General features: G+C 40.0%; 1 protein-coding gene across 7 annotated transcripts in view; it reads right to left on the reverse strand.

Annotated features, from left to right (window-relative positions):
• The window catches only part of USP4 (ubiquitin specific peptidase 4), a 50,415-nt gene that overhangs the window by 20,702 nt on the left and 16,539 nt on the right, over nt 1–13,174 (reverse strand). For 6 of the 7 annotated variants that reach the window (XM_026084917.1, XM_026084919.1, XM_026084922.1 and 3 more), the window contains 5 exons: nt 8,730–8,873; nt 7,985–8,102; nt 5,672–5,845; nt 3,647–3,805; nt 2,025–2,249 (listed from right to left, as the gene is read on the reverse strand). In XM_026084917.1, the coding sequence (XP_025940702.1) occupies nt 2,025–2,249; nt 3,647–3,805; nt 5,672–5,845; nt 7,985–8,102; nt 8,730–8,873 (820 nt within the window). The remainder of the gene's footprint in view (nt 1–2,024; nt 2,250–3,646; nt 3,806–5,671; nt 5,846–7,984; nt 8,103–8,729; nt 8,874–13,174) is intronic. The other variant, XM_026084918.1, reaches the window with a different exon arrangement.

A 13,174-nucleotide genomic window follows, 5' to 3' on the forward strand; every position in this document is an offset into this window, starting at 1 on the left:
GAGAGGGAAAGAGAGGGAAAGAGAGGGAAAGAGAGGGAAAGAGAGGGAAAGAGAGGGAAAGAGAGGGAAAGAGAGGGAAAGAGAGGGAAAGAGAGAGAAAGAGAGAGAAAGAGAGAAAGAGAAAGAGAGAGAGAGAAAGAGAGAGAGAGAAAGAGAGAGAGAAAGAGAGAGAGAGAAAGAGAGAGAAAAAGTCTGATCAGTACATAAACCTACAGACTTATGTTTTTAAAAAGTGCTAGAACCATTCTCCTCTGGTGCCTCTGGAACTCAAGTTAAAAACCATGACAGGCAGGAAGGAAAATGTTCATGGACAGCAAAGCAGGACAGATCCTTCTGCATACCTTCATACGACCAGAGGTGTAGCCAAAGAATTCTATTCCGGACACACCCTCAGTACTGAAAAAACTCCAAAGAGCTCATCCAAAATATGACACACAATGTATTAAATTAAACTACAAAAAGCAAAGGGCACAGCCAAGGACATTTTCACTCTCTAAAGCAGAAAGATCTCGTGAAGTCAGTGGGAGTGCTTCACCTCAGATGCTGAACATCTGATAGTCCACCAATTCCTCCCTTCCAATACACTGTATACTTTTCTGAAGACAGATCTGTGAGCTTTTAGCATGGCTGAGATGTTCTGCAAGCAAGAGTGTGCATGGCTGCAAAAATGGGAACCAGAATGCAAATAGCTACAGTTTGATTTAACCTAGGTTCCTTTTTCCATTGAGGAACTGGTACCACGTTTTAAAGAAGGATTCAAAGGCACTGTAGCAGTTGCGGATTGGCACATATTCAGAGAAATTATGTGTAACCCACACACTTCCCTTGACCAGGAAGGAGTTATTTATCAATATTCACTGGGATCTTTTTACTTTTACTACCCATCTGCATATCGCACTGTGGCCATCACAAACTTTGAGCTCATTTCTATTAGCACAACCCATAGGGCAGAGAGACAATTCCTCCTTGTGTTACACACCAGAGGTGGAAGGTAGTGCATGCCTCTGGCTTCTTCTCAATCTGGAGATCACAAAATGCAAGGAACTGATTTTAAGGGGACTGAGGGTGCAACATAGAACATGCATGTGGCCAATTCATCTAGAAGAGCTCCAGCTACTGGAAGTTCTCTTAATCTTCAGAAGAAGATATCCTTTCAAATCTCTATACTATTGGTAAATGCTGCTCATTTTCTGAATGAATCCCTTTTCTATCTTTTCCCTTTTTTAAGTATGGGTGACAAGAACAAATGCAGATATTCTTGATTTAACAGTTATACACCAAATTCACAATAAATTTTCATTCCTCTTTTTATTTTATTATCTGCAATAACTTTTTTGCAAGGAATTTCATTTAATGCACAGCACATGCAAGTATTGCCAATTAATTCCTCCAAAACCACTTTGCTTTTGCTTTGGTAAATGCTCATCTGCCATTAGGGGATCTAGTCATTAGCTTGGGCCTCCTAGACCTTGTGTTTTTCTTAATGCATGTGGCAAGCACGAGGTTATTTTAAGTATGCATCTGCCTAACCAAAGGCCCATTTGGAAAAAAAACCCCAAACCAACAAAGTCTACCTTGTCAATGAGCTGGCTTTAAAAGTTATCAAGTCATTTTTTTAGTTTTTGCAAAAGGGAGTCTCTGTTTTATCATTTCTTTTTGACGTTGAAAGGTCCTACCCATTCCAAGAAGTTTCACCTTGACATTTCCCAAGGCACCAGAGGTAAACATGACTATGCAAACACATTACTGCTTTCATCGAGCAGTATGTCATACAAGAAAGCTCAGCATGGGAACAGATAAGTCATCTTCAGTTCATCCTTGATCCTAGTCTCATGGACTGAGATTTTTCAAAGCCACTTAATTTACATGCCCAATTCCAAGTTTATACATTAAAAATATTCCCCTCTTCCCCCCAAACCAGACATCAGTGCTATTCAGACGACTGGAAAAGTCTCAACCTTAAAACAGACCCAAGAGAAAGAGCCTCAGATGACTTTGAAATTCACGTTCTAGGCATGCCTCACCTGGACAGGTCTGCACTGTGGGTTTGCATAAACTAGAGTAACTTCCATGAGACGATCTCTTCTCAAGGGCAATGGAAGGGTTAAATAACAGAAGGGATCAAAGGTCACAGAAATTTTAGAGCATTTGGGGCAAACAAGAGTAGATTTGAAAAGGCCATGAAAAATATCCACAATGATAGAGTCATTTCTCAGTCTATGATTCTCCCAGGCCTCTTTTGCCACCACCTATAAAAAGGAAAAAAAAAATAGTTCTCACAAACTTCAGTAGTATGGTAAGAACACAGACCACAGAAAACTCAAAGTTGATACTGAGAGACACGGAGAAATTTCACAGAGAAGGGGTCCATCACAGTGTGTCCAGCCCAAGACAAATGGAGTTCTCAGTGAAACTTTGTATCTCAGTGACTTTGTATCAAGCCAGACATACTAGATCAATTTTAGCAAAATCACTTGGTCAAATATTCCTTGGTACAAGCAGTGCTAGAAACATGAATAGAGCGCAAGCGAGAGGCTTGCGTGCTGTGCTTCGGAGCACAAGGCTGCTAAGAAGATATGCTCCATTCTCTTCTAGGAGGAATGGACTTCTGTTGTCTGTTTTTAGAAAACAACTGCATTTACAGCTTCTGAAAAAAATAAAGAGTTTTTCCTCTTGAAATAGTATGGTCCACGTCCCAGAGAAAGAGTACAAAAGGAGACAATTCCAAGCCCCTGAGGACTTCCATAATATGATTTTAGATGCCTTATACTCACCTAAGAACATCTACAAACTGGTATTTGTCTATTTAATGTGCTTAGAAGCTCTAATTAATATGATGTTTTTAGTTTACAGTACAATACCATACATACACACACATTTATAAATAAATATGTAAATGCCATATATACAAACACACTACGATGGTAGTGTCACTAACAAGGATGTTAAGATAAGAACAAGAGTTATTAGCTCCAACAGTGATATGGTTGCAGGGCAGAAATTTGTGCATCTCCTATATTAATGGGAAAGGGAAGTATCTGAATAAAATGAAGGCATGCTGGGCAAAGATCCTCTCCATCCCACAATGCTCAACAGTTTCTCAGAGAAAAGATTAATATACTACTTGTGTTGTTGTCACATGTGTTGTATCATGCATGAAAAGACAAAACCACAAAGTTATTACCAGTTACGAGGAAAAACAACTAGTTATACACACCTCAGAACAATTATTGCATTTGGCTTTTAGAGGCTCCTAAATCTTCCCCCCTCCCCAATATATTTACTCTGGACTCTGCATTCGTCAGTATATCAAAACTGTTTAATTATGTCACAAGATCAACTTCCCTTCTTCACAGTGTAGAACTCTATTAGGCAACTTGTATCATAAGCACATCTTCCTGCACGCCAGTACAAGAGAGATGCTCTGCTCTAATGCATCCTACAACAGCTGTATGTTGCAAGGTGTCATGAAGAACCACATAGGCCACAAAGCGTGACAGTGTTCTCCCCTCCCAGGTGCACTGTCTTGCAGGGAGGATGTTTGTGTGGCCTGTGGGGAGCAAATAGGGCAGGAAGTGTTAACAAAGCCTAATTATACTCCCTCAGAAGCAGTGGCTGCACTACCCTCAAATAAAGAGCACCATACCAAATCAGGTCTGCCATTGGCATCCTTCAGCTCCAGGTAGGGCTTCTTCTTCACTCTATTCAAATCTTCATGTAAGCCATCTAGAAGAAAAGCCAAGAGCTCCTGGGAATCTTGCTGCTGATATCCTGAAAACTGAGGAGCAAAACGGCCAACCTGTGTCTAAAACATGATGCAAGAGTTAGAGGAGGTAGGTATTAGCTACATGTAAAAGACAATGGAATAAAGAAAACAGTCATATCCTGGCTTTTGCAGAGATCAACACTACGTTACTATGCATTAGTAGGGGACCCACTGACGAGGCCACTAACACAGTAAGGGTGTCAGGATAGTTCTCCCAAATATTTTTCATTTTTTCCAGGTGTTGAGGGGGAAGAATGCATTTAGTGCTGTGATGCTCAGAATCCCAATTACGAATATTAGTTTAGGTACCTGAAAACAACCAACACACAAAAACCTAACAAACAGATGTATTTTATACTTTCAGCTTTGTTCTTCCAGAAGCCTGCAGTCACCACAGTGCAGACTTGCTAAAAGACAGAATCTTGGAGTAGGTGGGCTGCGAGACTGCAATGGGATTAAAACTAAGATTGAAAACCCAGTTTCAGTAGCCTTGAGCTATTCTAAAAATAGAAATGTGAACTTAAGAAGTGTAACATTTGTCTGAGTTGTGAGAGTCAGAAACAGCACTCCCAAATACAGCTTATGTTACTTCATGCAATGAGTGCCATCTCGCAACAGTGCCATTTAAAATATTCCTGCTTCTGAAAAGTTACAGAAAGGACCAACAGGAAAATCAACAATTAACTGAAGGGACTTGTCAGTCCAAGTAATCCCCATCACTAATTTTGCCACTAACATGAAGAGTCCAACAGGCTTCTGGAGCTATGCTTTGTACATTTTAACCACTCAAAGAGGACTGCAAGTGAGCCCAAACTGGAAGGCTGTTTTATTAGAGAAAGTTAACTCTGTCACTAATCAGCAACAATTGTCAGAAAAACAACACAAGCAGTACTGCCCTAAGAAATGAGAAGTTATGCTTATCCCATTCTTAAACAAGAACACCCCATATTAAGACATTTTTACTGACGTCCACTACTGATTCCACATAGTTCCTCTGAACAGAAGTTTACAGAACAATTTAAGTAGCGATGCATGACACGTCACCAACCCCAAGTCACAGAAGTTGAGGAACATCTTGTTGCTTCAGAACTACCTACAACCCTAGAGAGAATGGCTTTCTGCAGTCCATAAGACTTTGTTCCAGAGGTCTGAGAAGCACATACTCTCAACTTCAAGACCACACCATGCAAAGCCTTAGCAGCAGCTGCAGGATGCTCATTGCTTATTTCATATATTTGAGAAGTTTTCTTCCTCCTTTTACTGAGATTGCGCCACAGAAGCAAAGTTTTAATGTTCCTTGGATGCTTTAGTTACGATCTTCTGCACTAGAGCATCTTTATTATATTTAAAACAAAAGGCATGGTTAAATTTTTTCTAGGGGTTTGAATACAACTGCTATCTCCCAGTATTCCAGCTAAAAGCAGCTCTTTACAATGAAGGACAGAGAACACGAAACCAATAAATAATGTGATAGAAAAGGAGATGCACTTTCTTCTCCACTTTATAATTCCATTTTAATTTATAGCTTGCACACCTTTTCTCACTAATTAAAGTTTGCAGCTGACAATTCATCTGACCTTGCCTAGTTTCATAGCAAAGATCATTTTGATCCATCTGCCAACAGTCCTCAGGTACAGATGCATACCAAAGGCTAAAAGGTCATATACTAAATAAGGCACGTAGTGTTTAGGAACAGTAATCAATTCTGGGGTAGGATACTATTCAGTCACTTGTTCTAAGCTCCTCCCTGTACTCTGAAAATCATTTACTTAAAACATGAGACAACACTGAAGCAATTTTGTTATTACTGCTTTCATGACACCAAAGTCTTTCAGAAGACATAACAGCTTGCTTTTTTTTTTTTTCCTGTCACAAAACTATGCTACTAGAACATGGAGTACTTACTTTAAAAATACGTGGGGCCACATGAGACTGTCTCCCAGACCAAATCTGTTTAATGAGCTCTGCGTAGGCTTCTGCAATTTCTCCTCTCATCCCCAGGGGATTGTCCTGATTTATTTCAGCTTCATATCTATCTTCCAGGAAATAGTCAGTCAGAGGCGGGGTATTGCTTAGACACTGAAAGAACATTAAGGGAACTGAATTTACTGCACAGGATAATAAATCTGCGTGACAATGAAATAACAAACCCAACTTCCACATCAGAGCATATAGTAAATTATTAACAGATCTAGTAGGACAGAATTTGAGTATATAGGTATATAGTTTATTAAAAAGAAATCTGTTTGGAGTCTGGGCAACAACTGCAATTCAGAATATGGTTATCTTAAAAAAACAAAACAAAACAGAAAAAAAGAACAAAAACACAGGAGACCACAGCATTCAAACTCCTATTATAAAACAATTCTTTGGATGCTACCTATGCTGGTAGGAAAACCAGCAAGTCTTTCCTGCATGGCGTCTCATCCCATTTTTAATATTGTCCCTACTTGCATTAATATACATCAATAGACGCTATTTTCCTTGCTTAGGCAAAAGTACACTTCAATAAACAAACAAAAATAGAACTTTGATTACAGCCTGTTTTTTTTTTTTTAAACTCAACTTAATTTCCCACAGCAGCCCCTATCAGATACTAAGCAGAGTTTAAGTACATAAGGGTGTGGGAGGGGAAGCAGTATTTCCCCCATCTACTCCAGTCTCCAGCAATCTGCATTTCAGACTGAGGCACAGATAACGTTTTTGTAATGAGGTCAACTTCCAGTGGCAAGAAGTTCCACAGCTTAACTACAAGTTGCTTACAGAACCATGACATAACAAAAGAAAATCAAAAAAAGAAAGAGGCAGAAATCAAAAAAAGGAAACTCAAAAAAGCAAAATAAATAAAAAAGTAAATAAAAATAAATAAATAATTCTCGGCTCTTTCTAAAGCCCTGAAGTTTCAGGACCCGTAGCAATTAGCCACACAGCAAATCTTTCAGAGAAGTTATAAATGGCATCTGGAAAAAGTCAGGAAAAATCTAGTCCTGCCTTTCTTAGCCTATTCCACTTGAACCCACTTGATGTGTGCCTTGTGAACTTTATCCCATCAGACACATCCAGTTTCAAGGCCCAGACATTAATTTGTCTCGCCTCTTTCTCCAGGGAAGTGACAGAACCCTGTAGTACCTCCCTATTCATGTGCTTACATACTGCTATCATTTGACCATAGTCTCTCACTGGGAAATTGTTGCCTACATACAAGTTTTCAGGAATTTGCCAAAAAAATTAAGGAAGAAGTTTGTATTTAAAAAGATAAAAGCCTAGGAAATTAAAACCTAATGATAAATATAGGAAAGCCTAATTTGTCCTTAACATGAATAATTTCTGTGCAAAATTAAGACTGAAATGTGTTTGGATTAAGTTACTTTGATAATCAAAATTAATAAAAATATTTTTGACTCTTAGCTGTGAAGTTCAATAAAGCATAATATGGTTTAAGGTTACCATGATACAACTGGTAATAAAATGATACTGAACCAAAAAAGATGAGGCAGTCCAGGTTTATTGTGGTATCCTGAATACCATGCACATAAAGCATTATAGCTGCTTTAAGAAGTGCTCTAGAAACAGGCTTTTTGAAGCTATTCCAAGGTGACCAGAGTCATTACATATCATTTGTGCCACACTGAGGTCAAAGTTGGCTTAACAATAAATTAGCTCACATTTTGAGTTCCTTTGCAAACAACCTCTCTGCATTTTTTTAATGAACCAAAAAAACCTGGAAGATTGCTATATTTATTTAACCTAATCATTATTAGCTTTGCAAAACATTTACAACCTATCCCCCAAACCACCCTAAACCTGCACTCCTAATTTTTCAACAGTCTTTAAACAAAGACCCCAGAACTGTGTGTAGTGGCCCGCTCATCTCACTTATGCTGTACACACAGGTTAAATCCTCCTTTATGTCAGCCTGTTTTTACCAGAGCACAGCATTAGGATCTTATGTCAGTTAGGCACCTGTTTACTATGACTTCCCCCATAACCTTTTCAGAATCCATGTATTTCAGATACAGTCCCTCATACTGTACTATGCTCTATACTATTAATATGCTGTACTTAAGCCAGACGAAATATGATCTGCTTTTTTTTCATTCCCATATCAGTCTCTTCATTGAGCTATGTTAAAACACACTTTTCACAGACTATAATCTCCTGTCTTCCGTGCAACTGCTCTTGCATTTAATTCTGAAGAGGATTCTTTCCAATTTTTACCTGTAATGCAGAATTCATGAAGCAGGTATTTCCAAGGTTACTGAGTCCACAAAGTCCAGGTTGTGACAGGGAAGCAGAGTCCCTGCAGTTGTAAGTGTTATAGGAAAAGCCAGAACCTCTGGAAGAAAGACAACACAATGTACTCCACAGTAAGTTTACCCAGTGTCAGTAATGTTTAAGAGTAGTATCAAATACTAGTCAAAAAAATTTGTTTAATGAAATGCACCAGCTTGCATGTTTCTGCTCCACCATACTGGCTAAAATTGGATACCAGGAGTGTGAAGAATACGTGCTAACTTTGGCAATGTTAATCTCTACACAGTCTGTTTTTAATTTATGCCTCCTAACACACTAATTTCCTGTATCTACAAGTACACAGCACACTATACTACTGCAGTAGTCTACTGTAAGTATCCATATTGTATTTTGTAAGAACTGATGAGAGAATTACTGTCTCTACCTGGTAAGGCAGCTAACAGGGACGGAGACAGGAATATAATCCTTTCTCTCTTTCCCCCAACCCCCTCAAAATAATCAGGCAATGCCCTAATAGTTAGTAAGCTCTGGAACATGCATTTCCAAGTGAGGAGGGAAGAGCAGAATAAGGTTGCTTCAGAAACAAGTTTGGTAACACATATGCAAAGGGTAGCAGAAGAAGTATTTTACTCCTTTTCTATTTAGGCAAGGATGCATAGAAGTATTCACAGGAAGGACGAGAAAAACAAAGAAACATTCCTGCTCTTACCCCCTGCCCAGGTGGGAGCTGTTCAGTCCATAGGAGTTACTGCTATCACCATTAGTAATGACAGAAGTGGCAGACACTGAGGAATAAGAACTTGCTGATGATTTTGAAGAGGTAGTAAAGTTTCTGCTAGTTGCAGTACTTGATCTGGGAGAAAGGAAAAAGTAGAAACAGTGCTACTACTTTTTTCAGCCTCTCCCCACCCCCACAAAACTCCAAGGACTTGCCACTTTAAAGTTAGTTCATCCACCCAGAATTTACTGCTTTGATCTACATGGTCACGTTTCCAAGTACTTGTCTGGAACAGAAAATGTAGCAAGAGCATCAAAAGCAGGAGTAGCAGTTCTTGCTTAAAGCAAAATCTGCATCCCAGACTGAAATAAGAAGGCAACTTCAATGGAGCAAATGAAAGGCAAACAAGCTTTAAGTTTACTTAAAATCACCTTGAAACAAGCAAGCAAAAAACCCCAATATTAAGACCACAAAATATACTCCTGGGTAAAAAGCAACAAAAGAAGCCCTCCTCTACTTAAAATGCAGACCACCACTCAAATAGGATATTAATTAGCAAGAACATAATCAGGGTGGGCACTAAACAGTTTGCTACGGAGTCTAGCTTGTATAACTACGTTCCTTGGGGCCAAGACACACTGCTATGTTCACGCAGCGCAAGCATCTCAGTCCTCAGCATTATGAGGCTGGAGATACTGCACTGAATGCACAAAGACAAAGCTGTTTAGAAACATAGCTGATAAGGAATACTGCTGTAAACATCCATGGCAAAAGTGAAATGTGTAATTCTTCTCAGGAAACCAATTCTGCAGTGAAAGGATGTGTAAGCAGAACTGGGAGGGCCTCCCAGTGGGGCCTCCAGACTCTGGATTCAGGCAATTCCTTTTGCAGAGGTTGATGCATTTGAAAATAGAGAGGGGACAACACAGGATAGAGCAGAAGCAACACAACTATCAGGAATGTAGAGGTTTCAGGATGTGGCAACCATAAAAGCCATACAGTAACTTTCTGCAAGGTGCAAAGGCAGCAGATGCTGCAAAACACCTCAACAAACTCTAAGGAAATGACAGGGAAGGAGTCTGGTCTCTAGGACACCAATAGCACGTTGCAGGGAAATGCAAGGAACAGATCACAGAAGCCTCATCTAGGCACAGAATATTTGGATTTCCCAAGGTGCTGAATCTAAAAATGAAGCTGGAAGAAAATCCAAGAGGAGCTGAGCAGCAGCATTTGTTAGGCAGACATCTCTTAGACTTTGGAAATTGGGGAAGGGGAGGGAGGCCTTCAAACCACACTGGAAAAGAGTTGAAGTTTCAACCAATACAGAGCAAAAAGACAACCCCTCTCCCCACAAGCCAATAAGGTGACACATAAAGGAGTTACTTCTCCAGTTAAGAGTTAAGAATCATAATGTAAAAGGAAAAAAATTAATTCAAATGCCTTGAAAGGACTGAGCCTCACGATATCACAAGCATTGTGGAAACCCAAATGGAACAATAAAAGCAACAGGACACAGTGGTAGCTGATACCTTGCACAGCAAAAGACCAAAAAAGAACAGTGAGAACAATACTAAATAACAGAAATCCTAAAGAAAATCCTGAAAGAACTCAGATAGAAAAACGCATAATCCTCAGTCTGCCTGGTTAGGAATCCCAGACTATACCTCCTTACTGATTTCCCCATCTGTAAAAGGAAGGGAACACACAACGTTGTGAAAGACCGGCAAGGCATTATAATCCAACAAGGTTCTGCCACAGAGCGCTGACTCCACACAACACAAAGTACAAACACGAGATACTACTAAGTAAACTAGTTTAAAGAAGTTATTTTGACACCAAGTCACTTCTCTGCAGCAAGAGCTAATTGTGAAATGCTCTAATCTTGCCATCTTTGCGTTAATAAACGTGCAAAACTGAATGCAAAAAGGTGGGTGACACTAAATAGCCAAGTAACAGTCAGTCTAATCTACTCAAAGTGCAGGCAGAGTACCAACAGGTGACAGTGTCCTCAAGTTTTAACTCATTCTTGTACCTCTGTTAAGGCCCTAATTCTGAAATTACACAAGGTAAAAATCCATATACATAGGTTAGATGCCAGCATGAAAACAGTCTTGGAAAACCTTCATGGAGCAAAAACGGATAGACCAGGAACAAACTGCCACAGGCAGGAGGAGGCAGGAACTGTCAAACAGCTTTACAAGTTTGGAAGTGTAACATGAGCAAAGCAAATACAGACAGGCATAATTTATAACAGGAACTTCCACCAGAAAACAAGACCCTAAACCCATTCTAAACCTGAAATGTACTAAAACAACAACAAAAAAAACTACCACAAGTGAAGAGTATCTTGCAAAGCGTATTTTAAAATACGCTATTATTTTAAAAGCTTGACGCAATCTAGGAAATTATGGACTTGAAAATTTAGCATCGCTGTACAAGGCATTTGACTCAAATGATCAGAATAAGACTCGGAAAAATAATATGAAGAAAATATGAAGAAAACCTAATGGGGAGAAAGAGAAGACTACATCTTACTGGAAATTTTAAAAGGGAAGGAAAAAAAATTCTAAGCACTCTTACATTTTACAGGTGGCCCATTTATCTGTAATAAGTGATGAAAGTGTCAAGTCTTGTAACCAATTTCATGAAAAACTCTGATATGCAAGATACTTGGATGAATAGAGAATGAGATGAAAAATACCAATAAAGACACTGTATTTTACATGAAATCATGACCTGTGATCCTGTGTGCAATACTGGGCACCTCACTGCAAGAAGGATACTACAGAATTAAAGAGGCTTCAGATGAGAATGAGGAGAAGTTCTCATATAAGAGAATGAAAAGATGAGACTGTTACCTTAGAGGAGCCAAACAGGAGGACAATGTTCACTGTGACATACTACAGGAAAAATTAAAGAGGTGAAAAATCCAAATAAAGGGGAACCAATGAAGACGACACTTTTCAAACAACACACAATTAAACTGTGGAACTCATTGCCAAAAGTCACTGGGATAAGAGAGGAGGAATATTATTTTATGTTAATGTCTTCAAAAAGAACATCAGCTCTTATGCGAGGACTAACAAAAAAAAAAAAGGCAAAAAACACCCACTATCAAATGCCAGGACTTCAAAGCAGAAGCAAGCTATTCTGTGTACACCTTTAGCAGGGTCCTCACAACATTCTCATGTTTAAAAAAAAAAAATTCCAATTCTGGTTTCTGTTGAACACTGACACTGGACTAGATAAATCACCATTCTGATTCTGCCCAGTTCTCAGCACTTTACAACATTTTAAGCTGAAAGGGATCTGACGTAGCATTCTCTAGCATCTAATGGAGAACAAGAAAAGATTTACTAAGAACACATTTTACAAGATGATCATAATACTCCCCACACTTTACAAGATGATCATAAAGGTAGCTACCGTTCCAGGTGAAAGGTATAGACACCAGCTAAGAAAGGTGTTCTCTCTGATTGCTTCCCATTTTAAGCCCAAGGGGCTGCTGTTCCTAAATCCCCGATATTGAGCTCTCTTTAGGATATTTAGCCCTGGGGATGGTGGTCAAGGGTCTGGGAGCCCAGGTCATCTTCTCCTCAATCCTGCCAGTGAGGGGGAAGGAATGGAGGAGGAGGAGATGGATCTTCCAAGTTAACAACTGGCTGCGCCGCTGGTGTTGGCAACAGGGTTTTGGTTTCTACGACCATGGGACCCTGTTTGAAGATCGACAACTGCTGGGGAGAGATGGGATCCACCTCACTAAGCAGGGCACACGTGTCTTTGCCAACAGGTAGGCCTACCTGGTAAGGAGGACTTTAAACTAGGAAAGATGGGGGAAGGGGAGAGTTATAGTGCCAGGGTAGTCAGCAAAATATGGCTCAAGTCAGGATACCTCCAGCAGGTGCATGCAGCCAAGGAAGTGCACACAGGACATGACTATGGAAGATCCACTTGTATTCCTCCTGGGAAACCTGCATGCTCGATCACCTCTCTGAAATGCCTGTACACCAATGCACGCAGCATGGGGAATAAACAGGAAGAACTAGGGATCTGTGTGCGGTTGCAGGGCCGTGATCTCACTGCAGTTACAGAGACATGGTGGGACAGCTCACATGACTGGAACACTGTCATGGATGGCTATATGCTTTTTGGGAAAGACAGGCCAGGAAAGCGAGGTGGTGGAGCTGAACTTTATGTGAGAGAGCACCTGGAATGTATTGAGCTGTGCCTCGGGGTGGATGAAGAGCAAGTCGAGAGCTTATGGGTAAGGATCAAAGGGCAGGCTAGCATGGGTGACACTGTTGTGGGTGTTTACTACAGGCCACCTGATCAGGATGAGGAAGTTGGTGAGGCCTTCTACAGACAGCTGGAAGTAGCCTCACGATCCCAGGCCCTGGTTCTCATGGGGGACTTCAACCACCCTGATATCTGCTGGA

Source organism: Apteryx rowi, unplaced genomic scaffold (genome assembly GCF_003343035.1).
Source record: "Apteryx rowi isolate R43461 unplaced genomic scaffold, aptRow1 scaffold_655, whole genome shotgun sequence".
Lineage (NCBI taxonomy): Eukaryota > Metazoa > Chordata > Aves > Apterygiformes > Apterygidae > Apteryx > Apteryx rowi.